Source organism: Thalassophryne amazonica, chromosome 8 (assembly GCF_902500255.1).
Source record: "Thalassophryne amazonica chromosome 8, fThaAma1.1, whole genome shotgun sequence".
NCBI lineage: Eukaryota > Metazoa > Chordata > Actinopteri > Batrachoidiformes > Batrachoididae > Thalassophryne > Thalassophryne amazonica.
Genome location: NC_047110.1, coordinates 979,926 through 1,006,106, shown reverse-complemented (window position 1 = coordinate 1,006,106; position 26,181 = coordinate 979,926). Strand labels below are relative to the sequence as shown.

At 43.4% G+C, this 26,181-nt stretch overlaps 1 protein-coding gene across 1 annotated transcript in view; it reads right to left on the bottom strand.

The window, feature by feature from the left end:
• The window catches only part of LOC117515192 (Fanconi anemia group A protein), a 114,045-nt gene that overhangs the window by 61,552 nt on the left and 26,312 nt on the right, over nucleotides 1–26,181 (bottom strand). Inside the window, exons 9-17 of the mRNA XM_034175663.1 lie at nucleotides 24,300–24,441; nucleotides 23,932–24,065; nucleotides 17,976–18,086; nucleotides 16,455–16,550; nucleotides 12,620–12,682; nucleotides 8,621–8,697; nucleotides 8,397–8,457; nucleotides 6,634–6,683; nucleotides 5,113–5,177 (exon numbers count right to left, since the gene is read on the bottom strand). Of these exons, the coding sequence (XP_034031554.1) occupies nucleotides 5,113–5,177; nucleotides 6,634–6,683; nucleotides 8,397–8,457; nucleotides 8,621–8,697; nucleotides 12,620–12,682; nucleotides 16,455–16,550; nucleotides 17,976–18,086; nucleotides 23,932–24,065; nucleotides 24,300–24,441 (799 nt within the window). The remainder of the gene's footprint in view (nucleotides 1–5,112; nucleotides 5,178–6,633; nucleotides 6,684–8,396; nucleotides 8,458–8,620; nucleotides 8,698–12,619; nucleotides 12,683–16,454; nucleotides 16,551–17,975; nucleotides 18,087–23,931; nucleotides 24,066–24,299; nucleotides 24,442–26,181) is intronic.

Genomic DNA, 26,181 nt, shown 5'->3' with positions numbered 1-26,181 from the left:
ATGGCAATTAACGAAGGGCAACGAAGCCCAAACGAAACAAGAAATCTGGACTTTTCGTTGACTTTCGTTGGCATCGTTTAACCTTCGCTCAGCTTCGTTCCTGCAGCTGGCGCTTCATCAGGATTTTTAAACTGTTGAAAAATTTGAATGAAGGGCAATGAAAACCTCAATTCGTCCGTGTTTAGTTTTGCTGTCGTTCTTGACGTTTTTTTAATCATTTCTTTAGTTTTTGTAACGTTATTGTTCAGTTTAACTTCATTCGACCAGCTGAATGTTTTCACACAGTGCAGAAGTCGTTTGTGAGTGCTGAGGCTGCTGCTGCGTTCATGTACCATTGGAAATTACAGGGCAAATGTTGTGTGGGCCACTGAAGAGGAGGCACTGCTGGCCCACCACCATAAGATGGCGCCCTGCTTGAAGTGCGGGCTTCAAGCACGAGAGGGCGTCGGAGCGACCGGGAGTGACAGCTGTCACTCATCATCAGTACCAGCTGTCACTCATCCACTACTCATCACCATCACCATAAAGGCCGGACTGCAACTCCACCTCCCCGCCGAGAAATCAGCTACCCTAAAGGTAATTTCTCTGCTGTATCTACAACAAATAATAGCCTGATCTCATTTACAGCCGTTTTCCTGTGACGGTGTCCTTATCTGCTGTATTGGCGTTTGGTGTGGACTGCGACGGCTTCGCCTCACACCCCAACCAGATAAGTGGTTTCACAGGAGCTGTACGAGTGTGTTATTGGAGGTGGAGGTTCTCCCTCTTTATGGAACACAGACTGAAGGATTACTGAGTGTGTGAACTCACACTCACCTGCACTGTTTCTGTTCTCTCTGCCAGCAGTACTAGGTCTGACAGCTGGAAACGGTGGCCACCTGGGGACCCAGGACTTAGCGGCTCCGGTGTTCTTCAGATCTGTTGGTGGTGGAAGCCGTGTGGGATCCGGCTCGTTTCTGGACGGACGTCTCCTATCCTCGAGCCTGCCCACACGTCACTCAACGTATAATTGACTGTTTTTCCAAACCTGTTTTGTCTGTATTCCGTTGTGCACGTCATAACATTAAATTGTTACTGTTTTGGCTTATCCATTGCCCGTTGATTTACGCCCCCTGTTGTGGGTCCGTGTTCCTACACTTTCACAACAGCAAACTCAGCCTGCTTGCTTGGATTTTTTTTTTTATCTGGGTGGGGGGTCAGCTTCACTGGGCTCAGGCACCTTATATAAGCCAGAATTAATCTTTTGTGTGGATACACGTACAATTAATTATTTTGCCACAAGCAACTGCTGAATTTGAAACAACAAAAAAGTTGTGTAATTTCCGACGGTACTTGAACGGAGTGTCAGCGGCAGCAGGAGCTGCTGCGTGCGCTTATTATTATTAAATATAACAATATGAGCATATGAATGACAATCCAGCCCTTCTGTACATGTGGCAGAATTCACATTGTGGATCAGCTGCAGCTGGTGGAAATAACCGCACATGTGAGTCAATGCGCGTTCACACGCACTGATCAATTTACTGCTCTGATATATTCAATCATCTTTACACATATTTATTCTCCCCTTTGACAGTTTTCTGTTATAAATCAATATATATGGCTTAGAACATAATACAGTGATACAGCAGTGACCACGGAACACCAGAGAGAGTTTTTTTTTTGTTTTAATTGGAGTAAGACGGAGCGCGCAGCTTGTCGACAGACAGTGTGGGTTCTGATGATGATGGAGATGATCCCTCTTTTGTTCTGGACGAGGAACCAGGGCAGGTGGTCCACTGACATGCACACAGATCTCCACAGGTTCTGTTTGCAGTTTCTCCAGGACTCAGGGGCTATGAGCTCCATCCCAGCGCCGAGTCCTGGAACTCAGAGACGCAGACACACACTGCTCCAGCTGTGGCTCCAGGCGCGTTTCATTTCAAGCGTTGAGATCGTTAGCTTCGGTTTGTTTAGTTTCCTTTTTGTCTTTTGCTCTCTTGCGTCGTAGGCTGTTCAGTGATAATGCTCTTTCATCCACCTTTTCTCAACAAACTGACATTTTTTACTTTTTTCCCTTCATTCAGGAATCGTTGTGTGCCATGTGACTGGGCCATTATTTTGACATCTGATTATTTTCTAAATAGTTTAACAATAGCATTTCCTACACTATATGTTTTTGAAATGTACATTTTATATTTACATTCTAAATCTTATTGTGATATCTGACTATTTCACACATAGTTTAGGAGCTGGGGGAGGTGTGTGTGGATCGGGAGGTCTGGGCGGCTTTGCTTGAGCTGCTGGCCCCGCGACCCGACTCTGGATAAAGCGGAAGAAAATGGATGGATGGATCTTATTTTGACATCTGATTGTTTTCTAAATAGTTTAGCATTAGCATTTCCTGCACTATATTTGGACGTTTTTGAAATTCTAAATTTCATTGTAAAATCTGACTTTTTTTTGTAAATAATTGTCCCAAAAAAAAAAACAAAACAAAAAAAAAACCAAGCCTGAAGCATTTCCTGCATTTATGTAAATAGTTGTATTTAACTTTTTTGTTACATTTGTACAGATGTTTTTGAAATTTACAATTTATATTTACATTTGAAGTTATGAAAATGGTTCGTTAAACAAGTTTGTGGTTTTCACAATAAAAAAACAAACTTTTTTCTACTCGGATTTTATGTTTTTTGTGTGATTTTAGGTTCACTGTGTTAACACAGTCGGTCAGAATGAATGAAAAACTGTAAGGTCACACAGGTGAGATTGTGTTGAAAAAAAAATGACACCAAACAAGGCCAGGTAAACACTTTTTAAAGGTAAATTATAAAGGTAAAACCAAAAAGTCAAAACGGCCAATTATATACCCTGGACTCCAGAGGGTTATACTCATCTACTTTCACCACCTCTACTCCTTGTAACTGTACAATTCCACAGTCTTTCTCCTCCTGGCTTTCATTCCCTTTCTTTTCAGAGGGTATCTGCACCTCTCCAGGTTCGAGCTTCATACAAGAACACAGCTGAAATCTAGGCTAATGTGTCCTATGTGTCTTCTGGAAACTTAGGCTGAATCTCAATTCTACCCCTCGGCCCTTCCCCTTACCCCGTCCCCTCTGCTTTGCGTGGGCACGAGAGACAGAGGGGTGTCTCAATTCTCTTTTAGGAGCAAGGCGGAGGGGTAGTTGAAGGGCTTCAAACCCCTCTAAATGGAGTGAATCTGGATGCACACTCCATTTGGAGGGGTATGAGGAGCTTACCGCTGTTTCCATAGAAACAAACATGGCGCCCAGAGCCGCACAAATGAAGCGGCTTTCATTACAAATTACGCTGTTTAGAAAGTTATAACTTGCCAAAAAACCTTATAGGCAGTTGTCTATGACAGCAGTGTGTCTGCTGCTGGATGCATGTTGCGTATATTGTCGTTCTGAAGAATATCGTAACTTCGCTCGTGCACTGAGGCGTTATAATACACATACACACGAACGCTAAGATAACACACTTTTATATCTCACAATAGAGAAAATCATGATAAAGAATAAGCAGGTTAATTTGTATGTTCATAAATCTTTGGATAATAGCGCCCCCTGCTGTTGGATTTCAAGGTCTGTAACACGTGTGTGTATTTAGTAAACAAACAGGAGCCCTGAACACACTCGACCCCTAATAAGAAAATCAGGCAGAAAATGAGAAGTTTCATCAATGGGAGTAAGTTGTAAAATATCTACACACACATGTACATGTGTAACACATAACCTGACGTCCTGACAGACTGATATCATTTGTCAAGGAAATTTCTAAAGGAAATAGGACTGGATCCAAAAAATGGGAGAATTTGAAAAAGAAATATAAGGTTAACAGAACTAGATGCAGCCCAAAACATACATACAGGTGCTGATCATATAATTAGAATATCACGAAAAAGTGGATTTATTTCAGTCATTCCATTCAAAAAGTGAAAGTCCTGCACAAAACTGATCCATTGTAGACAAATTTGCTCAAGTGTCACTGAAAAAAGGGCATTGACGATACGGCGTGGGGTGAAAAATCACTCACAGAGTGTATTCTGGACATGTTCAAAATATACGCTGATACTCCAGTCACTGTACTCACACTACCTGCTGTCGTAGCTGTGCATCTTTTACCTTCTAAAAAGAACAAACCATAAAAATGACATCAGGTTATCAGGTGTGGAGATGTAAATCAGAGAAAAGTTTACATTTTTAGTAATTTGAGATTGTTTTTTGTTCCCAAAATAACCACTGTACTCCCTAGTTTTCATGACCATTGGGGTCAGGTACCCACAATTATCACAAGTAGTGGGAATGCTGCAGAGACCGAGCACAAATGCCAGAGTGACATCATGTTCACTAACCCTCTTTGTCACAGACAACAGCGTGGAGATGCAAACTTTGACATCATCCAAACCTGTTGCTAAAAGTAAATCATCCACCTGCACCGACCCACCTAATCATCACAGCAACTATTAGGGGAGGTGATGGTCTAGTGGTTAAGGGTTGGGCTTGAGACCAGAGGATCCTCGGTTCAAATCCCAGCCTGGCCAGAAAATCACTAAGGGGCCTTGGGCAAGGTCCTTAATCCCCTAGTTGCTCCCAGTGTGTAGTGGGTGTCTTGCATGGGAGCAGCCTGACATCAGGGTGAATGTGAGGCATTATTGTAAAGCGCTTTGAATGTCTGATGCAGATGGAAAAGCACTATATAAATGCAGTCCATTTAACTGCTCTGTTGAGAAACTTAAGGCTCTGCGTACAGATAAACAACACCTAAAATCAGCCAGTGAAAGGGGAGCACACACCACATACAGCTCATACAGCCAATTTATAAAAAAAATTATTATAATAAAAAAGGGTTCAGCTGATCAACAGCTTGGAGGTAAATCACAAAAAGTGACTACAGAGATGAATCCATCACGCTTAGCGCTGTCCACCCGTTGACACCCACTCCCTGAATCTTAAAGTCGGGGAAAAAAGACCTCATTTGGATCGTGTGTCTGCTGTTTGGTTTTCCTGCTTTTTCCACCAAAATACATAAAACCTACAACAACAAAGTGTTTGATGCGTTTGTGATGATCGCAGTGAAGGACACAAACGTGTTTGTCTCACTGATACTCACTGTGTCGCTGTCGCTGGCAGGACTCCACGTAGGATGAAAACTGAGCCGCAGGAATCTTATCAGCACTGAAAGCACACGCGCACACACACACACAAAACTCTTCATAAAATATCACAATCTCAAAATTCACCTAAATAGCCATTATCAAAGACATGATCTGGGTTACGTTAGCTATGACACAGCAATATCCAACGGGTTACGTTAGCTGCGAGCAGGCAGTGTCCGAAGGGTTACGTTAGCATCGAGCAGGCAGTGTCCAACGGGTTACGTTAGCTGCGAGCAGGCAGTGTCCGAAGGGTTACGTTAGCTGCGAGCAGGCAGTGTCCGAAGGGTTACGTTAGCATCGAGCAGGCAGTGTCCGAAGGGTTACGTTAGCATCGAGCAGGCAGTGTCCAACGGGTTACGTTAGCTGCGAGTAGGCAGTGTCCGAAGGGTTACGTTAGCTGCGAGTAGGCAGTGTCCGAAGGGTTACGTTAGCTGCGAGTAGGCAGTGTCCGAAGGGTTACGTTAGCTGCGAGTAGGCAGTGTCCGACGGGTTACGTTAGCTGTGACTAGGCAGTATCCGAAGGGTTACGTTAGCTGCGAGTAGGCAGTATCCGACAGGTTACGTTAGCTGCGAGTAGGCAGTGTCCGACGGGTTACGTTAGCTGTGAGTAGGCAGTGTCCGAAGGGTTACGTTAGCTGCGAGTAGGCAGTGTCCGAAGGGTTACGTTAGCTGCGAGTAGGCAGTGTCCGACGGGTTACGTTAGCTGTGAGTAGGCAGTGTCCGAAGGGTTACGTTAGCTGCGAGTAGGCAGTGTCCGAAGGGTTACGTTAGCTGCGAGTAGGCAGTATCCGACAGGTTACGTTAGCTGCGAGTAGGCAGTGTCCGACGGGTTACGTTAGCATCGAGCAGGCAGTGTCCGACGGGTTACGTTAGCTGCGACTAGGCAGTATCCAAAGGGTTACGTTAGCTGCGAGTAGGCAGTATCTGACAGGTTACGTTAGCTGCGAGTAGGCAGTGTCCGACGGGTTACGTTAGCTGTGACTAGGCAGTATCCGACAGGTTACGTTAGCTGCGAGTAGGCAGTATCCGACAGGTTACGTTAGCTGTGACTAGGCAGTATCCGACAGGTTACGTTAGCTGTGACTAGGCAGTATCCGACAGGTTACGTTAGCTGTGACTAGGCAGTATCCGACAGGTTACGTTAGCTGTGACTAGGCAGTATCCAAAGGGTTACGTTAGCTGCGACTAGGCAGTATCCAAAGGGTTACGTTAGCTGCGAGTAGGCAGTATCTGACAGGTTACGTTAGCTGTGACTAGGCAGTATCCGACAGGTTACGTTAGCTGTGACTAGGCAGTATCCGACAGGTTACGTTAGCTGCGAGTAGGCAGTATCCGACAGGTTACGTTAGCTGCGAGTAGGCAGTGTCCGACGGGTTACGTTAGCTGTGACTAGGCAGTATCCCGACGGGTTACATTAGCTGTGACTAGTCCGAAGGGTTACGTTAGCTGTGAGTAAGCAGTGTCCAACTACTCACTTTTTCAGAACTTCTATAAAAGTCATCCGAGCATCGGCTTTCACAGGCAGCTGTAAATGAAACAAAGTGTCATTGAATTGTGAGGGAATTGGGGGAAGTGTGAGGGGATGACAACAGGAAGTTGTGGAGAAGTGAGGTAGAGACACAATACAAAACCACCCCAAATAAACACAAAATGCAGTTTTAAAATAAAATTTACAGGATTAAGTATAAACTAGGATCGGTGTGAAACAATATTCCCTGGTAGTTACAAAATTGATAAATCCCTATTCAACCAAACCATCAGTAAAACAGAACAGATATCTGCAGCGTGAAGTTGGCTAAAAGGCACCATCCAGGAACACGTACACATCACGTACAAGATCAGAGAAACCCCAGAACAAACCAGGAAGAAGGAAACACCCATAAACTGTAGGACAGTTCTGATGTCCTGGCAGGACTCCAGACTAACGTTTTCACTGGTGCAAGAAGTTTTCTCAGTTGGTGGTACCAGGACATGATGAGTCCAATCATGATCAATTTGACATGAAACAGACAAATTCCCATTTTATTAAATACTGTGTTGTGATTACAACATTAAAAGCAATGATACACTTAACGAGGACGGTGATTTAAAGCTGAAATTATTTAATTCTCCAGACAGCATATAAGAAAAGAAAAAAAATCTACCCAGAATGCACTGCTCTGTCAACATCCCCCCCCCATCAGATGAATGCCTGGTCCCATTGCTTACGATACTTGACGTTCACATTTTATCAGTCTTGTCGAAGTCACTTTGACAAGACTATGTTGGTCTGTCTATTGGTTTGTTTACGTGCTCCACTTAAACTTGGAGTATTTTTGTGTTTCTGGAGTGGCTCCAATAATATTTACCACTGATAATTGAGTGAAACTTAACAAATTTTGTGAACAAAAAACAAAAAGCCACCTGGTGGCAAACATCGGAAATGCAGGCAGAGGGGCTCTGATCTAAAGCGGTTCTTTTTGTTTCGTAACACCCAGGGATCGGTGTGAAACTTAACACCATCTTCCACTGCAAGCGACAAGGAGCATTTTGTTAATAATCACTGTTTCCGCGTCATTACAACAGGAAAACAGGAAAAATACTTGTGAAGTTGGTCTGGTTTCCTCAATTGTGGCACTTTTTTCACCATAATTAAAGACAGTGCTGTAATGGAGCCCTTAAAAAAGTGGCATGAATATGTGCATCTGTGCACATCATAACGCACGTAAAACACAGCCGTCCCTTTACTTTGTGCACACGGTTGTGCTGTTTTCCATTTTACTGTTTGACAAACTATTCTTTCATCACTTGATCAAATGCATACAAAGGTGATCACTATACAAATAATGAATGTTTATGAGTTCAATGGTACAAATATTTCATGAGGTGAAAGCTGGAACAAACCATTCAACGAGGTGAAGCAGAGTTGAATGGTTTGTTCCAGCTTTCACCAAATTAAATATTCGTTCCACTGAAAGAATGTAAAAACATTCATTATTTGTTTTATATAACGGCTAAAATAGATCCTTGTCATTTGATATTTTATTAATTTATAAACAACAGAAACGGGACTTAAATTTTGGCGTTCCACTGCTGCTAAAGCGTCGGTGTTTTCTAGTTACCGACTTTTTGCTGTCTTACTTGGTCTTGTGAGTCCAGCCTGATCCCTTGGACTTTGGGCCCTGGTATGAATGTTTTTTGACATCCTGCCTCGGTGATTCACAGCCATAAAGGTAAATGGTGAGGTGAAGATACTCACGACTCTCGGTGTCAGTAGAGCAGGCAGGAACTGTGTCAGGAAGTACGGTCTCCGGAAAATACTGTGAGCAGAGAATCATCTGTCAATATCTCAGCACAGATCCATTTTATACACATAAACCCAACATCAAAACCAGTCCAAGTGAGGTAGTATATAGTAACACACAGATGAGTGGTGAAAGGTCCAGAGACTAAGAACCTTCATGTTCAAGGGTGGAAGAGTACCTGGCCTCCATGACGGTGGCAGAGATCCGTCCTGTGCCCTCAAACAGAGACACCGCCTTTTCCACGTCCTGGACAGCCTGACATTGGGACTGCAGACACACAAACATGCTGGAAACACCAACTGACATTCACCCTGTCAACGTTCCCTCTAGTTCTGGTAGCAGTTCAGTTGCTGAACTGCTGCAGTTCAGCAACTGATCATCATGAGTCAGAACTCTTAAGGCCTTAAGAACTAACATTTGTCAACCTAGTCACTATTTTTAGATGTTTTGCAGTTTATCTTTTCATTCAGGAGTTGAGGATTTTATCAGCATATTATTGCAAATAAATTCATTTGTTGTTCAAGTATCTTGGGTTCTTGCTCTTGAGTGGGGGTAAGTTGGAGCATGAGATTGAGAGATGGACTGCGGCTGTGCCTCATGTTTCACGGACGCTGTACCAGACTGTCGTGGTGAAGAAGGAGCTGAGCCACAAGACAGTCAGTTTACACTCTGATCCCCACCTCCATTCGTGAACTTCATAAAAGAACACGGTTGTGGATACAAGTATCAGAAATGACCCTGATCTATGCGTTTGTCTCTTCAAGATTGGACTACTGCAATGTTCTATTTTCTGGTTTACTGCAGTCCAACATTAGGGCTCTCCAACTGGTCCAAAATGCTGCTGCCAGACTTTTGACAGGAAGCAGAAAGCAGAAAGTTCGGCGTCTCTTCACTGACTTCCTGTCCCTGTGAGATCAGATTTTAAGGTTCTGCTACTAGTCTAAAATCCTTCATGGACTGGCACCTCCCTACCTAGCTGACCTAATTAAACCCTACGTACCAGCCTGGACTCTTGTATTCTCAGGGTGCAGGACTACTTTGTGTCCGTAGGGTGAATAAAAAGTCTGCGGGTCACAGAGCTTTCTCTTATCGTGCCCCTGTTCTGTGGAATGATCTCCCTGCATCAATAAAACAGTCAGATTCTGTAGAGAATTTCAAGTCCAGACTTAAAATGCACTTATTTTCCCTTTTGTATGGCTAGCATACTGACATTATATGTTACTATGCTTTTCACTCGTTTAAATTAATTTTGTTAGGAAACGGAACGTGCCGCGGCCTCAACATTATCTAAAGTCTGGGTCTTTTAGTGAAGCTTAGAGCTAGTAGCCGACGATCACTTTAGTATTTCTTCTGTTTTTGTTTTTTTCCCTTTTGCTTAATGCTGACAAATTATACTGTATTTCTTGTCTTTCTGCTGCTTGATTCTGTTTTTCCTCTCTGTTTGAGGTGCAGCACCATCCAGAGATGGGAGCAGTGTCTTCTTCTGCAACCCTCCCATCCTGTGCACTGACAAAATTTCCTGTATATTCGTTTTGTACAATGTATGTATGTTTTGTACAATTTTGTAAAATGTATATAAAAACAGAATACAATAATTTTCAAATCCTCTTCAACCTATATTCAATTGAATACACCACAAAGACAAGATATTTAATGTCCAAAAGGATAAACTTTATTGTTTTTGTTTAAATATTTGCTCATTTTGAAATGGATGCCTGTAACACGTTTCTAAAAAGCTGGGACAGTGGTATGTTTCCCACTGTGTTACATCACCTTTCCTTCTAACAACACTCAATAAGCGTTTGGGAACTGAGGACACTAATTGTTGAAGCTTTGTAGGTGGAATTCTTTCCCATTCTTGCTGGATGTACGACTTCAGTTCTTCAACAGTCCGGGGTCACCGTTGTCGTATTTTGTGCTTCATAATGCACCACACATTTTCAAAGGGCGACAGGTCTGGACTGCAGGCAGACCAGTCTACTACCCGCACTCTTTTACTACGAAGCCACGCTGTTGTAACACGTGCAGAATGTGGTTTGGCATTGTCTTGCTGAAATAAACAGGGACGTCCCTGAAAAAGACGTTGCTGGATGGCAGCATGTGTTGCTCCAAAACCTGGATGTACCTTTCAGCATTGATGGTGCCATCACAGATGTGTAAGTTGTCCATGCCATGGGCACTAACACACCCCCAAACCATCACAGATGTGTAAGTTGTCCATGCCATGGGCACTAACACACCCCCATACCATCACAGATGCTGGCTTTTGAACTTTGCACTGGTAACAATCTGGATGGTCTTTTTCATCTTTTGTCCAGAGGACATGATGTCCATGATTTCCAAAAAACAAAATGTGGACTCATCAGACCACAGCACACTTTTCCACTTTGCGTCTGTCCATTTCAAATGAGCTCGGGCCCAGAGAAGGCGGCGGTGTTTCCAGATGTTGTTGATGTTTGGCTTTCACTTTGCATGGTAGAGTTTTAACTTGCACTTGTAGATGTAGCGATGAACTGTGTTAACTGACAATGGTTTTATGAAGTGTTCCTGAGGCCACACGGTAAGATCCTGTCGATTTTTAATGCAGTGCCGTCTGAGGGATCAAAGGTCACGGGCATTCAATGTTGGTTTTTGACCTTGCCGCTTACGTGTAGAAAGTTCTTCAGATTCTCTGAATCTTCTGATTACATTATGGACTGTAGATGATAGAATCCCTAAATTCCTTGCAACTGAACGTTGAGAAACATTGTTCTTAAACTGTTGGACTATTTTTTCACACAGTTGTTCACAAAGTGGTGATCCTCACCCCATCTTTGCTTGTGAACAGCTGAGACTTTTGGGGATGCTCCTTTTATACCCAATCATGACACTCACCTGTTTCCAAACAGGTGTTCTTTGAACATTCATCAACTTTCCCAGTCTTTTGTTGCCCCGTCCCAGCTTTTTTGAAACGTGTTGCAGGCATCCATTTCAAAATGAGCAAATATTTGCACAAAAACAATAAAGTTTATCAGTTTTTAATTTACATTTTACACAACGTCCCTACTTCACTGGAATTGTGGTTGCAAACTGTTTTGTCAATTGTGTCTGTATCATGGCCCAAGCAGAGGGTCACCCCTTGATTCTGGTCTGCTTGAGGTTTCTTCCTCAAATCATCAGAGGGAGTTTTTTCTTACCACTGTCGCCTGTGTTCTTGCTCTGGGGGTTAGTAATGTTAGACCTTACTTGTGTGAAGCGCCTTGAGGCAACTTTGTTGTGATTTGGTGCTATATAAATGAAACAAATTAAATTTATTAAATTGACGGCTAAACGTGTAGATTAGCCGTCTTACAATAGTCAATAATTTTCACAATCATAGCAGCTTTGCGAGAAATGCCTCCATTGTTCGACAGTTTTGTTTAATTCCGGGTTGGTCCATCTGCTACCAACCTGGACGAGTCCGCCACAGCAGAGGAGAAGCGCTCCTGACCTCGGTGTCCGTAAACATCTCCAATGGATTATTCTGTTCCTGGAACATCTGCTCCCACCACAAGTCTTTCCTTCCTTCCCTCTTCCATCAATAGGTGGTGCATGATAGCCACCTTTTTTGAGGTAAGACACTGAAGTTTTGTCAACTAAAATAAGATTAGTCTCCTCTGTACCAGGCCAAAAACTTAACCGACTAAGTGCAACCACTTTGTGCAACGACTAATGGCCCAGTCACACAGCATACGATGATTCCTGAACAAAAGGAAAAAAGTCACAAATCGTTCAGAAAAGGTGGATGAATGAGTTTTATTACCGAACAGCCTGCGAACCAAGAGCGCAAGAGGGACGAAAGACGAACTAAACAAAACCGAACCTGACGTTGATCTCAACGCTTTAGGAGACACTGGGGAAGACCCAGGTCACACTGGAAAGACTGTATCTCCCAGCTGGCTTGGTAATGTCCCTCTGAATGTGTTAGAGGACTTGTCTGAGGATAGGGAAGTGTGGAATGAGCTGCTTGGTCTGCTGTTAGCATGACCCAGACTCAGATAAGTGACAGAGAATGAATGAATGATAAAACAATTTTTGCTCTGAGTGAAAAGATGAACCGGAAGACAGTAAACAACAGAGCAGAGGGAAACATATCAGAAATTGACTTCAACTGTCGCCATTACTGAAGCCACCACCACTAGGTGGTACTGTTACGTACCTGTTCAGGTGCAGTGGTGGCCCCACACACATCCTCAAACAAACCCATGTCCTCTACAGACTCCTGCGCATGCACACACACACACACACACACACACACACACACACACACACACACACACACACACACACACACACACACACACACACACACACACACACACACACACACATAAAGAGTCAGATCAGTGAAGTAGAAGTCAGCACCAACTTTTTATATATCAACACTTTAATTTAGACTTACTGCAGACACCAAATATCAACATAGTGTGGACTCGGACGGGATGTAAAAGATTCCACTTGGGACAAAACCAACTCACAAAGGTTTAACTGGCTGTTTATTGCAAAGGGCTGCAGTTCTCCGCTTGATGACTGCAGGAAACAGACCATGAGCCATAACCCAAAAACACCTCCGGTTTCAACGTTCCCACCCCAAAAATATGGCATCAGATCAGTGACAAAACCCCGCCCACTTATGGTAAGCCAAGAGTGCCACAAATATGGCACTTTCAGGCACTTTTCACCAAAAAAAACTCCGTAAAAACATGTCCAGGTGCAAACAGAACAAGCTGGAGCTCAACACCCTCAAGAAAGTGGAGATGGTTGTTGACTTCAGAAAGAACCCAGTCCTGTGTGACTCCCCAGTTGCCATTGTAGAGTCCTTCTGCTACCTGTGGATCACCATCACCAGGACCTCAAGTAGGAGCTGAACGTCAGCTCTCTCATCAAGAGAGCAAAACAGAAGATGTACTTTTTATGGCAGCTGAGGAAGTTCAACCTGCCACAAACAATGATGGTGAACTTCTACACTGTCATCAATGAGTCCATCATCTTTGTCTGTCACCACTAATAACCTAAACAGCCACAGAAATTTTGGAAAGTTACTAAATCTCTGAGTCTACAAGGAAAAGCTCTCAATGACATGTTATGTTTCCGTGTACCTCATGTCTTCACTGAAACAGGAAAGAGTGCCTTTAGTTTTTCAGCTCCCTCTGATTGGAACGTTCTCCATCTGAACTGAAACTGTCCAGACTGACTTCCTTGAACTCCTTCCAGTTTATTTAATGAGATCAGAGATGGGATTCTTTGTGCAGTGCCTATGTTTCTAAAACTAAATTTGCCTGATACTTTACACCATATGCAATGTTACTATGACCACGAGATTGTATTTTATTGATCACCATCGTTCTCCTGTTGATGTTAAACTGTCCACGATGATGTGTGCTGCTGCCTTTCTTGGCCTGGTTGTCCTTGTAAAAGAGGCTTCAATCTCAATGGAATTCTACCTGGTTAAATAATGGTTATTATTATTAAATCTGATGGTATGTGTTCTGAATTTGTTTATGTCCACAAGGGGGTGCCACAGGGTTCTGTTTTGGGTCTCCTTTTATTAATTAATCATACCAACTTTTTGGGCTCTAATGTGTCAGATGCTAATTTGCATTTTTATGCTGATGGCACAGTTATTTATTGCTGTGGTTCAACTCTGTTCCATGTGTCCGGACAGAAGAGGGCTTTTGTCCACTCCACAGCTTTTGCCTGGAATAAATTGCAAGAGGAGTATTAATTTCACTGAGCACTTTTAAATCCAAATTGAGAGCACTTGAGGCCAACTCCATAATATGCACTTGTTTTTTTATAGTATGCTTGTAATTTAAATTTTTATCATCTTTTTATTTGTCTAAATGTGCTTTGTATTTGCTGCTGTTTATCTTGGCCAGGACTCCTTTGGAAAAGATGTTCTTAATCTCAAAGGGAGTTTTTCTGGTTAAATAAAAACAACAACAAAAACACACGCCACTCGCGGGATTCGAACCTGAAAAGACCTGAACAGTAAACAGGAGTCTTACCACTCACTACAGCCACAGTTAGACAACAAAAGCGTAAAATACCTCAAATAAATAAGAAGGAAAATGTATTTGATTTAAAAAAAAAAAAACAATGAAACGATGTATGAAAGAGAGTATTAATTTATAAGACATTTTCCTGCCTAAATTTTAGCCGATGTTAATTAATGACACAACAAGTAACAGTGATTGGGCTCAAACATTTCAAGTTTAGTGGCTGACAGAAAAGGAGGCTGGAGATAATTATCATACCGCACAAACACCATTTTTTTTCCGCGTGTCATGAAGTGCACAGTTATGCGTATTTTCCACGCATTGTGGAAATCTGAATGGCGTTTTTACGGTGTTTTTTAAGGGCTCCATTGTGCGTTTTTTTTTGACATACGTGGCGTAAAAAGCATCGTAAGAACTGACAAAACGACCTTTTTTATGGCGTATTTTTGGTGAAACGTGTCTGAAAGTGGCGTATTTGTGGCACTCTTGGCTTGCCATACCCGCTCAAAGTTGATTTCTGCTGGCTTGCTTGAAACTTATGGCATTTTGGGGGCGGGATTATGGCACTATGGGGGAGGGAACCAGGTCGGCACTGGCTCTGCTGTGATTGGCCGTCTCTGGAGAGCGAGGTTTGATTGACAGCCCTCCTCAAAGACGCAGAAGTCAGTCGGAGACAATGGCGTTAACTGATTATCACCTCGTTTCTGCTTAAAACTTCAGTCATCATCTGTCTCAGCGACAGATCTCTGAAGCTTCTGTACAACAATCACTTCCACATAAATTCAGCATTATTTCATAACAAATTACAGAAAGTCCTAAAAATCACCTCCTGACACTCGTCTGCAGACTGAGTCTGTCCACCCAAACCCATCAAAGAGAATAATGTGATTATTAACCATCAGATGACAAATTAAAACCTCTTAAATCACGTGCAAACCATGACGCCACCAGCAGAAATAAACAACACATGAGCAGAAATCAAGTTTGAGCGGGTGGGGGGAGCGGTGGTCCTCACGCTCAGCACGCACGCCCAGAGATAATTTGCGAGCGCGGAGTGATCATTTGCACGCGCGCAGTTAATATCTACACGTGAACGCATTTTTTACGCGAGTGGGTTTTGCCACTGATCTGACACCATGCTAAAACACTTCCAGTTTCAACGTTTCCAACCCCAAAACATCTCCCGTTTCAATGTACACACCCCAAAAACAGCTCTCGTTTCAATGTTCACATCCCAAAATCACCTCCAGTTTCAATGTTCACATGTCAAAAAAACTTCAGTTTCAATGTTCACATGTCAAAAAAACTTCAGTTTCAATGTTCCCACTCCAGAAAGCCCCCCCTTTCAATGTTCACATGTCAAAAACACGACCAGTTTAAGTGTTTTAACTCATAAGATTCTATCATGCCAGGTAGTTGGCATGGGTCTATGGTTCCTCAGCTGTTGGAGCCTGGTACCACCTTGCAGCACACTGACGTACTGGGTGGAACTGCTAATTAGTACCCCCTCTTTGCCAAAGCCCATCGACGGTTACAGGTCTCCCACCACCAAATGTGGGCAGGCACCAGGTAGGAACAAGCGGTTACTCCTAGTCAAGGTTACACAGTTCCTTGTCCTGGTGGGGTCAAGGATCCCAAGACTGTGACCCATCAAATGTGATTACAGCACTGCAAAATTCATATCCTTCTCCAAGTACTAGCCTCCAGGACAAGTGATTTAATCGATTGATCACCATGACGCAGTCATGCAGTCACTGTGGAGACACCAAAAAGTCTCCCAACAAACAAGGAGACAAACTGGAGACCTCAGTAACGCACCAATCACTGTCCTCCAGAGACACAGTCCTTATTGCTCTCAAACAGTTTCAACCATGCTGAGCAAAAAACACGTCTTCTCTTCCAAGTTCCAACTATGTGAACACCCCAACTGCCCAAATGGTGTTTTGTAAAAGATGTGCTGGTCACCTTGTCCACAAACAGTTATCTTGTCCTCACCTTGAGATCAACCAGCCTGGTCTTCACAAGGGAGATATAGTCCATCAGCAGGCCCCGGTGTTTCACAGGGACATACGGAGGATGTAGGATGTGAACCTAAAGGAGAAACCTAAAGAGTACTAGTACCGGTAAAATCTTAACGATACCCATCCCCACTGAACACCGAAGCAGAGAATACTGAGAGACAAAGAAGAAGAATTCATCCACTACTGCACAGCTGTCCACAGATAGAAGAGACACACACACACAGACAAACATACAGTGTGTTTGTCCTCCTTACAGTCCTCCTTAGAAAGATGAGAGAGGTCTGTAATTTTCATCATAGGTACACTTCAACTATGAGAGACAAAATGAGAAAAAAAATCCAGGCAATCACATTGTAGGATTTTTAAAGAATTTATTTGTAAATTATGGTGGAAAATAAGTATTTGGTCAATAACAAAAGTTCAACTCAATACTTTGTAACATAATCTTTGTTGGCAATGACAGAGGTCAAACGTTTCCTGTAAGTCTTCACCAGGTTTGCACACACTGCAGCTGGCATTTTGGTCCATTCCTCCATGCAGATCTCCTCTAGAGCAGTGATGTTTTGGGGCTGTTGCTGGGCAACATGGACTTTCAACTCCCTCAACAAATTTTCTATGGGGTTGAGGTCTGGAGACTGGCTTGGCCACTCCAGGACCTTGAAATGCTTTTTATGGAGCCACTCCTTCGTTGCCTGAGCGGTGTGTTTGGGATCATTGTCATGCTGGAAGACCCAGCCACGTTGCATCTTCAATGCTTTCACTGATGGAAGGAGATTTTGGCTTAAAATCTCACGATACACAGCCACGTTCATTCTTCTCTTAACCCGGATCAGTTGTCCTGTCCCCTTTGCAGAAAAACAGCCCCAAAGCATGATGTTTCCACCCCCATGCTTCACAGTAGATATGGTGTTCTTGGAATGCAACCCAGCATTCTTCTTCCTCCAAACACGACGAGTTGAGTTTTTACCAAAATGTTTTATTTTGGTTTCATCTGACCACATGATATTCTCCCAATCCTCTTCTGGATCATCCATATGCTCTCTGGCAAACTTCAGATGGGCCTGGACATGTACTGTCTTAAGCAGGAGGCTGACTGTTTGAGGCTGTGGACAGGTGTCTTTATACAGATAATGAGTTCCAACAGGTGCTATTAATACAGGTAACAGGTGGAGGACAGAAGAGCTTCTTAAAGAAGTTACAGGTCTGAGAGAGCCAGAAATCTTGCTTGTTTGTGGGTGACTAAATACTTATTTTCCACCATAATTTACAAATAAATTCTTTAAAAATCCTACAATGTGATTTCCTGGATTTTTTTTTTCTCATTTTGTCTCTTAGTTGAAGTGTACCTATGATGAAAATTACAGACCTCTCTCATCTTTCTAAGTAGGAGAACTTGCACAATCAGGGACTGACTAAATACTTTTTTGCTCCACTGGAAAAAAGGTGTGTGATCACCTCCACCCTCATTCTAAATCAAACCCTTGTAAAGTGTCACCTTGAGGTACTGTGCGGGTTCAAAGGGCACCAGGTCAGACAGGAACTTCAGAAGAAACACAAGAGACTTTTTACTGGTCACATGGTTTCCACTGCTGCCACCAAAACACATCTGCAAAGACAGAAAAGTGGATTATTTGCAAAAAAAAAACTACAGTCATCTATTGGACACGTTCTGATACCAAGTGGCTGAAAAACCGGTTTGCCCACTGACGGCTGTGCTGATAATTCATAAAGAACATGCAAAAGTAGAGAATCAATTATTAAAATCAAAATAGTCTGGAAGAGGTTTTTTCCTTCCAAGTTATTTCAACAAAGTGCCATCTTACCAGAAATTAAATTCTGAGTGAACTTCCGCCAAATATCAACTGACTCACATCCTGAAGAAAGCTCTGAACTTCAGTATTTTATATTCAATAAGATTTTATGTGATTCAATACAATCTTACTTTCAAGATTTACATACACAAAAAAGTCTTCACATAATTTTATCATGTAAATATGTTGTCACTCTGAATATGAGCTCCACTGATCATCGACACTGTAAATCCAGTTACAACAGGCAGCGAAAGAGGACCGAGTGCAAAGCAGCTGGAATGAGACAGTCCTAATACCATCACCAGATCACCACACACACGCATGCAGGCACGCACGCACACACACACACACACTAAGGATCCCCCAGTGTACCTAGACAGAGAGAGTGTGTCAGGATTTGGTATGTCGTTTGGTATGTGTTCTGTTTTATTTGTCTGTTCTCGGGCTGTTTCTTTCTGCTTGGGTTTTCTCTGTCTCTTGTCTCTCTCTTGATGCTCAGTGGTGAGTGTTTCCCTCTGTCTAACCACACCCTGGTTGTGGAAGCTTCTCCTCACGCCTGTTCTTGATTTGCAGCTCATCACCTGGTGTATTTAAGACTCACAGTGTGCTCTGGTCCTTCGCCAGATCGGTGCGCCTTGTGCCTTCTTTCCAGCTCTTTTCTGTATTTTTGCTTTGCTTTATTTTGCCTCATGGTGTTTTTGACCACCTGCTTGCCTTCCTTGACCACGCCTCCAGCCTGATGATTATTGTACTTTAGCTCCTGTCTGACTGCCTTACCATGTTCCGACCCAGGCTAACGAACCCAGTAAAAGATTTAAGCCTACAGAGCTGTGAGTTTGTGTCCTGCATTTGTGTCCAGCCGTCATAACCAAGATAGAGCAGCATCAACTCAGAACACGGCCCCCCCCCCCAATCACCCCGTGTGACTCCCCATTCGACATTTTGGAGTCCTTCTGATCCCTGGGGATCACTATCACTCAGGACTTCAAGTAGGAGCTGAACGTCAGCTCTCTCATCAAGAGAGCACAACAGAGGATGTACTTTCTGCAGCAGCTGAAGAAGTTCAACCTGCCAAAAACAATGATGGCAAACATCTATATTGCCATCATCGAGTCCATCATCTCCTCCTCCATCACCATCTGGTACGCTGCTGCCACTGCTAAGGACATGAGCCAACTGCAGCATATCATTCACGCAGCAGAGAAGGTGATTGACTGCAGTCTGCTATCCCTACAGGACCTGTACACCTCCAGGGCCCTGACGCCAGCAAGGAACATAGTGGCCAATCCCTCTCACCCAGGACACAAACTTATTTTTACCCTCCCTTCTGGCAGATGGCTGAGGTCCATCAGGACTAAAACCTCAAGACACAAAAACAGCTTCTTTCCATCAGCAGCTGGACTCATAAACAGTGCCAGAGATCCCCACTTACGCTGTCCCCCCACTAACATAAAGCACTGATTGGTTGTCGCTGCACTGAAGGATACTGTACATCTGAACTCCAATCACCTGGTTTTGCACAGTCCCATTCCATTACGTTTTATTTATTTAACAATGAATACAGTTTTGTCTATTTGACTCTTTACATTTTACAGAAGTGATTTATTTTCTTATTGTTTACGCACCAGAGCAAATTCCTTATATGTGCAAACTTAGCTGGCAATAAATCTGATTCTGATTAAGACTCCACATTAGTCAAGGGTGTGTTTTGGCCATTTTTAAAGCACATCATCAACCAATCAGAGCACAGCTGTCTTTAAACAGAAGTCTGCAAGGCAGAAGACACACAGCACTGTAGTACAGGTGGGGCATTGTCCTGCTCGCTAAGTGGGTGTCCCTCAGGTGGTGTGGGGTACTGGTCCTGTGCATGTTTGGTGTTTGCTGTGGATGCGGAACTGTGTGTAGCCGTGGGGAATGTGTCCAGGTTTTAGGGCTGTGTGGACCTAATGCAGCGCTCTGCAATCAGTCACGTTATTTCACACCTTAAAAAAAAAAATCTTTCACCCTCTGCATGTACTTTTAGGGAATAACCCCCTTGTGTCTGATGATTTTTGGACGTTCATGCTGGTTATATGGTCGCAAATAGAGCTATTTGGGACCGTATAACCAGCATGAATGTCCGAAAATCATCCGACACAAGGGGGTTATTCCATTTCTAATCCAATTTCATCATTTGCACAGTTTACTTTTCTGTAGGTCATTCCATCCGCGAGGCTTACCGTGAGCCAGCATAGCTCCAACAGCAGTCAGGGCGCGGAGTAATCCACCAAATGTGAAAATCCATCAAAGTGGAGAAGAGAGCCTTGGAGTCATTCACGGGCATAGCTCCGTCACTGGTTCAGATATGTCGATGACACATGGGTTAAAATCAAGCAACAGGAAGTGGAGGCCTTTACAGAACACATCAACTCGGTGGACTCCAATATCAAGTTCACACGTGAGGATGCCAGAAACAACCATTTAGCCTTCTTGGACTGTGATGTTACGATTGGAGAGAACAGGCAGTTCCAGACAGGGGTTTACAGAAAACCCACTCACACTGACCAATATCTGCTCTTTGGCTCAAACCACCCCCTTGAACACAAGCTCGGGGTGATCAGGACACTTCAACACAGAGCCCTACAGGTGCCCACAACTGCAGAGGGAAGGGCTAAAGAACAACAACTTGTATGGAAAGCCCTCACAGTATGTGGGTACCGACGATGCTCCCTGGATAAAATGCAGAAGTCCCAGAGAACAAAGAGACCAGACAGACAGGAGACTGAGACGAGAAGAAGAGGAGTGTCTCTCCCTTATTTAGCAGGAGTAGGGGAAAAACTACAGAGGATCTTCAGACAGTACAAAATCCCAGTTTACTTTAAACCTGTTAACACCTTGAGACAGAAATTAGTTCACCCTAAGGACAGGATCCCTAGTTACAAACAGAGCAATGTAGTGTATTCTATCAGATGTCAGGAAAACTGTAACGAACACTACATAGGTGAGACTAAGCAGCCGTTACACAAAAGGCTATACCAGCACCGCAGAGAGGGTGCCAGTGGACCTCAGTCTGCAGTTCATCTCCACCTTAAAAACACTAACCACACGTTTGAGGACAAGGAAGTTAAAATCTTAGCCAGAGAGAAGAAATGGTTTGAGAGAGGGGTGAAGGAGGCATTTTATGTGAAACAGTTGAAACCCAGCCTTAACAGGGGAGGGGGTCTGAGACACGCTTTATCCCCTGTTTACAATGAGGTACTCAGGTCAAAGCAGTTTCAGTCTTTTGTTCATGGTAATGAGTCATTCACGTCATCAGGAGAGTCGTCAAGGGAGCCATCAGGAGAGGCGTCCGTCCCATCATTAGGAGGGACAGCTGCCCTGTCATTAGGAGGGTGCTAACTAGAGCACAACAGGTGCTAATTAGAGCTATTGTTTAGTCACTAGCCTATAGTAGTCTGCCTCTCGGTAGGAGGGGTCTGGTTAGGTTTAAAACTCCAGCTTTTGTGGCTTCTGTTTATTCTTCTCTACATGAGTCAAGACAGAAGTCACACTACCAGAGCAAGAATTTTAGCTGAGGAAGCTTCTGCGATTTGAAGCGAAACGTCCTCGCGTCAAGCAACCCAGTCCAGTCGAAGATTCAAGCTTCTCTACTATGGAAACCACCTGGACAACTGAGAGCCTTCACAGAAACACAAAAATACTTATTTTCCCACTGTTACCCCCGATATTATACGGTGTGAAATCTCACACGATTAACCAATCACATATATTTCTATGATTTCTGCTACTACCCTGATCACCTCCTCCGTTAAGCGTGGTCCGTCTTCAGTCCGGCTGTCCTACCAGTCTCCTTTTCTCTTTACTCTGTTAGCATCCTTGCCGTTGTCTTCATAAGCACATGGTTTGTTTCATCATGACTTTGGGTGCCAAGTCCACTCTGGAAACATGCGCTGACACACTCACAACACTGTGGAACCACCTTGTGCCCTGGATACCAACCACTCAGAGAGACAGCCGGTACTTCCACACATCTGGCACGTGCGTGCGCAAGCACGTGTGTACGTGTGTGTGTGTGTGCAGAGTGCAATGGTACCAAACGTATGGAACCAAATTTGCACTCTAAATGGAATCAAACTGCACTCTAAATACAATGCAATACAAATGGGACAAATTAATACATGTCATGTGACATACAAAGTACCAATCAAATGACAAGGATCCACTCAGCCATTTATATATATATATATATATATATATATAGAATGGTGTGTGCGGGCAGAATGTTTTAGAACCTTAGACCGCAACAGTTTTTAGGAGAGGAACTCAACCCTTTTATTTACTGTTAATTATGCAATTGTTTAAAGTCAATTTACTGTCTAATGTATTTATAAATTGTTTAGGTTCTTGGTATTATACACACACTATTATTGTCAATATTATTTTTATTATCATGATCAGTATCATCATCATTATTATTATTATATTATTATTACTCCTATTTTGTCATTTGATTTTTAAATGGACCACAATGGAAATAAGTGTTTTCACTTTCTTGTGTCATCCATGTACTTTTAATGTATTTACAATTTTATTATGTACTTACATTGAACTTACTAAATAAAAATCACACACACTCATGCTTTAAATATATAGATGATTTACCGCCCCCTGCTGGATTGGTGTGCGAGTCCAGAATGTAAATATTAATGTTCATTTTTCAGTGTTGTTAGCTAATGTAGGTAAGGCATCAAACACACTACACTTTGTCACTCATAGTAACGGCAACATGACACTCGTTCTGGTCGTGGAACAACTGAGCAGCTCTTCACTCTCTCAAGGATCCTGCAGGGTGTCTGGGAGTATGCCCACCCAGTCTACATGTGTTTTGTGGACTTGGAGAAGGTGTATGATCGGGTACCCTGGGAGATACTGTGGGAGGTACCGTGAGGGTATGGAGTGAGGGGGTCCCTTCTCAGGGCCATCCAATCTCTGTAGTCACAAAGCGAGAGCGGTGTTCAGGTGCTCGGCAGTAAGTCAGAGTTGTTTCCGGTGGGGATTGGCCTCCGCCAGGGCTGTGCCTTGTCATCCTGTTTGTGATATTCACAGACAGGATATCGAGGCGTAGTCGGGGGAGGAGGGTTTCCAGTTTGGTGGGCTCAGGGTCTCATCAGTGCTTTTTGCAGATGATGTGGTCCTGTGGGCTTCATCAACCTGTGACCTCCAACACTCACTGGATCGGTTCACAGCTGATTGTGAAGCGGGTGGGATGAGGATCAGCACCTGTAAATCTGAGGCCATGGTTCTCAGCAGGAAACTGATGGATTGCCTACTCCAGGGAGAGAATGAGGTCTTGCCCCAAGTGTAGTTGATGTACCTTTGAGGGAACTTTGTTGTGATTTGGTGCAATATGAATGAAATAAACTGAAACGAAATGAAATACCTCGGGGTCTTTTCCACAAGTCAGGGAACAATGGAGCTTGAGATTGGCTGAAGAATTGGTATAGCAGGGGCGGTGTTGCATTCGCTCTACAATACTGTTGTGACGAAAAGGGAGCTGAGCCAAAAGACACTGAGCTGCACTCGTACATCAGCACAAACAATATTTTAGCTGTTGTGGGTGGAGCCTGAGAAAACCGTTGTGATATTAAGGGGATAACAAACCTTGAACCAGTTGCTATAAGAGTAGAAGATGTTGGGACCCTCCAGTGCCCCCTGTCGAGCCAAAAGAAAGGCAGTGATTATCCTCTCCAAGTCGTAGCCTTCAAATGCAGACCTCAGCATTTTAGCCAGAAGCTCTAAGAAATAGAAAACAAAATGCTAATGTTACAATAAAAATTTATTAAAAAAAAATATCTTTAAAGTGAAAGAAAATAAAGTGCAGAATCTGTCAGTGTAAGAGGAATGGCAGAAATATCTTTAAAAACAGACAAAATTTTTTTTTTTTTAAAATACATGACAGTGATCAAGTTTGTGGTGAGCACCAAAATGAGCCATGTTCCTGCTGTGACAGTGACGTCAGTCAAACACACCTCGGAGGCTGGTCTGAGCGCAGGGGTTATAAACCAGCAGAGTGGACAGGAAACACAGGACATGTTTCCAGTTGACCTCATGGGTTTCCAAAACTTGCTGCAGGTGACACAACAGCTGCTCCACACTGAAGATTACCGCCAACTTCATCGGAAAAGAGAAAACAGGCAGGATTAGTCCAGGACCAGGTTTTCAGAGCGCATTCAATTGGATCATCAAATCAGACACAAAAGTTTCTCCAACACATAAAAAAGTTGCAAGTAACAACGGTGGTCAAAAACATTATGTATATGTTTGCGTGTGTGTGTGTGTGTGTGTGAAGAACTTAAGTTTGGTGTTTGTGTGCAGCAGTAGGTGGGCTTTAGGCAGGGTCGTGCACTGACTGGGGGTGTGGCAGGCTGACTCACCAGCCTGTAAAGAGACATATGTGTGTGACAAGTGTGAGGGTGGTTTTGGCAGCTTCGCTTGTGAAGCTGCTGTGGAAAGCATGTCTGGGTGGAGCGAGTGTGTTAGTCGTGAAGACACCACATGACGCAAGCACTGAGCCAGCCTCAAGCACACAGGTCCCCACCAACAGTTACAGTGGGGAAAATAAGGATTTGATCCATTGTCAATTTGGCAAGTTTTCACACCTACAAAGAATTTGCATTTTATTACATGAAATAAGTATTTGATCCAATAGAAAAATAGACCTTAATATTTGGTACAGAAACCTTTGTTTGCAGTTCCAGAGGTCAGACATTTCCTGTAGTTCTTGACCAAGGTTGCACACTGCAACAGGGATTTTGGTCCACTCCTCCATACAGATCTTCTCGAGATCGTTCAGGTTTGGAGTTTCAGCTCCCTCCAAAGATTTTCTATTGAGTTCAGGTCTGGAGACTGGCCAGGCCACTCCAGGACCTTGAATTGCTTCTTACGGAGCCCCTCCTTAGTTGCCCTTGCTGTGTGTTTGGGGTCATTGTCATGATGAAGACCCAGCCATGACCCATCTTCAATGCTCTTACTGAAGGAAGGAGGTTGTTTGACAAAATCTCACCATACATGACCCCATCCATCCTCCCTTCAATACGGTGCAGTCGTCCTGTCCCCTTTGCAGAAGAGCACCCCCAGAGTATGATGTTGCCACCCCCATGCTTCACGGTTGGGATGGTTTTCTTGGGGTTGTTCTCATCCTCCAAACATGGTAAGTGGAGTTGATTCCAAAAAGCTCTATTTTGGTCTCATCTGACCACATGACCTTCTCCCATGCCTCCTCTGGATCATCCAGATGGTCACTGGTGAACTTCAAACGGGCCTGGACATGTGCTGGCTTGAGCAGGGGGACCTTGCTGCCCTGCAGGATTTTAAACCATGACAGCATCATGTGTTACTAATGTAATCTTTGTGACTGTGGTCCCAGCTCTCTTCAGGTCATTGACCAGGTCCTCCTGTGTAGTTCTGAGCTTTCTCAGAATCATCCTTACCCCACAAAGTGAGATCTTGCATGGAATCCCAGACCGAGGGAGATTGACAGTCATCTTGTGTTTCTTCCACTTTCAGGTCTACAGTTTTGTCCCTGGTGTCCTTAGACAGCTCTTCAGTCTTGGCTATGGTGGACAGGTTGGAGTGTGACTGACTGAGTGTGTCAACAGTTGTCTTTTATACAGGTAACAAGTTCAAACAGGTGCAATTAATACAGGTAAAGAGTGCAGAATAAGGGCTTCTTAAAGAAAAATTAACAGGTCTGTGTGAGAAAGAATTCTTGCTGGTTGGTAGGTGATCAAGTACTTATTTCATGCAATAAAATGCTAATGAATTATTTAAAACTTATATAATGTGATTTTCTGGATTTTGTTTTTAGATTCTGTCTCTCACAGTTGAAGTGTACCTACGATAAAAATTACA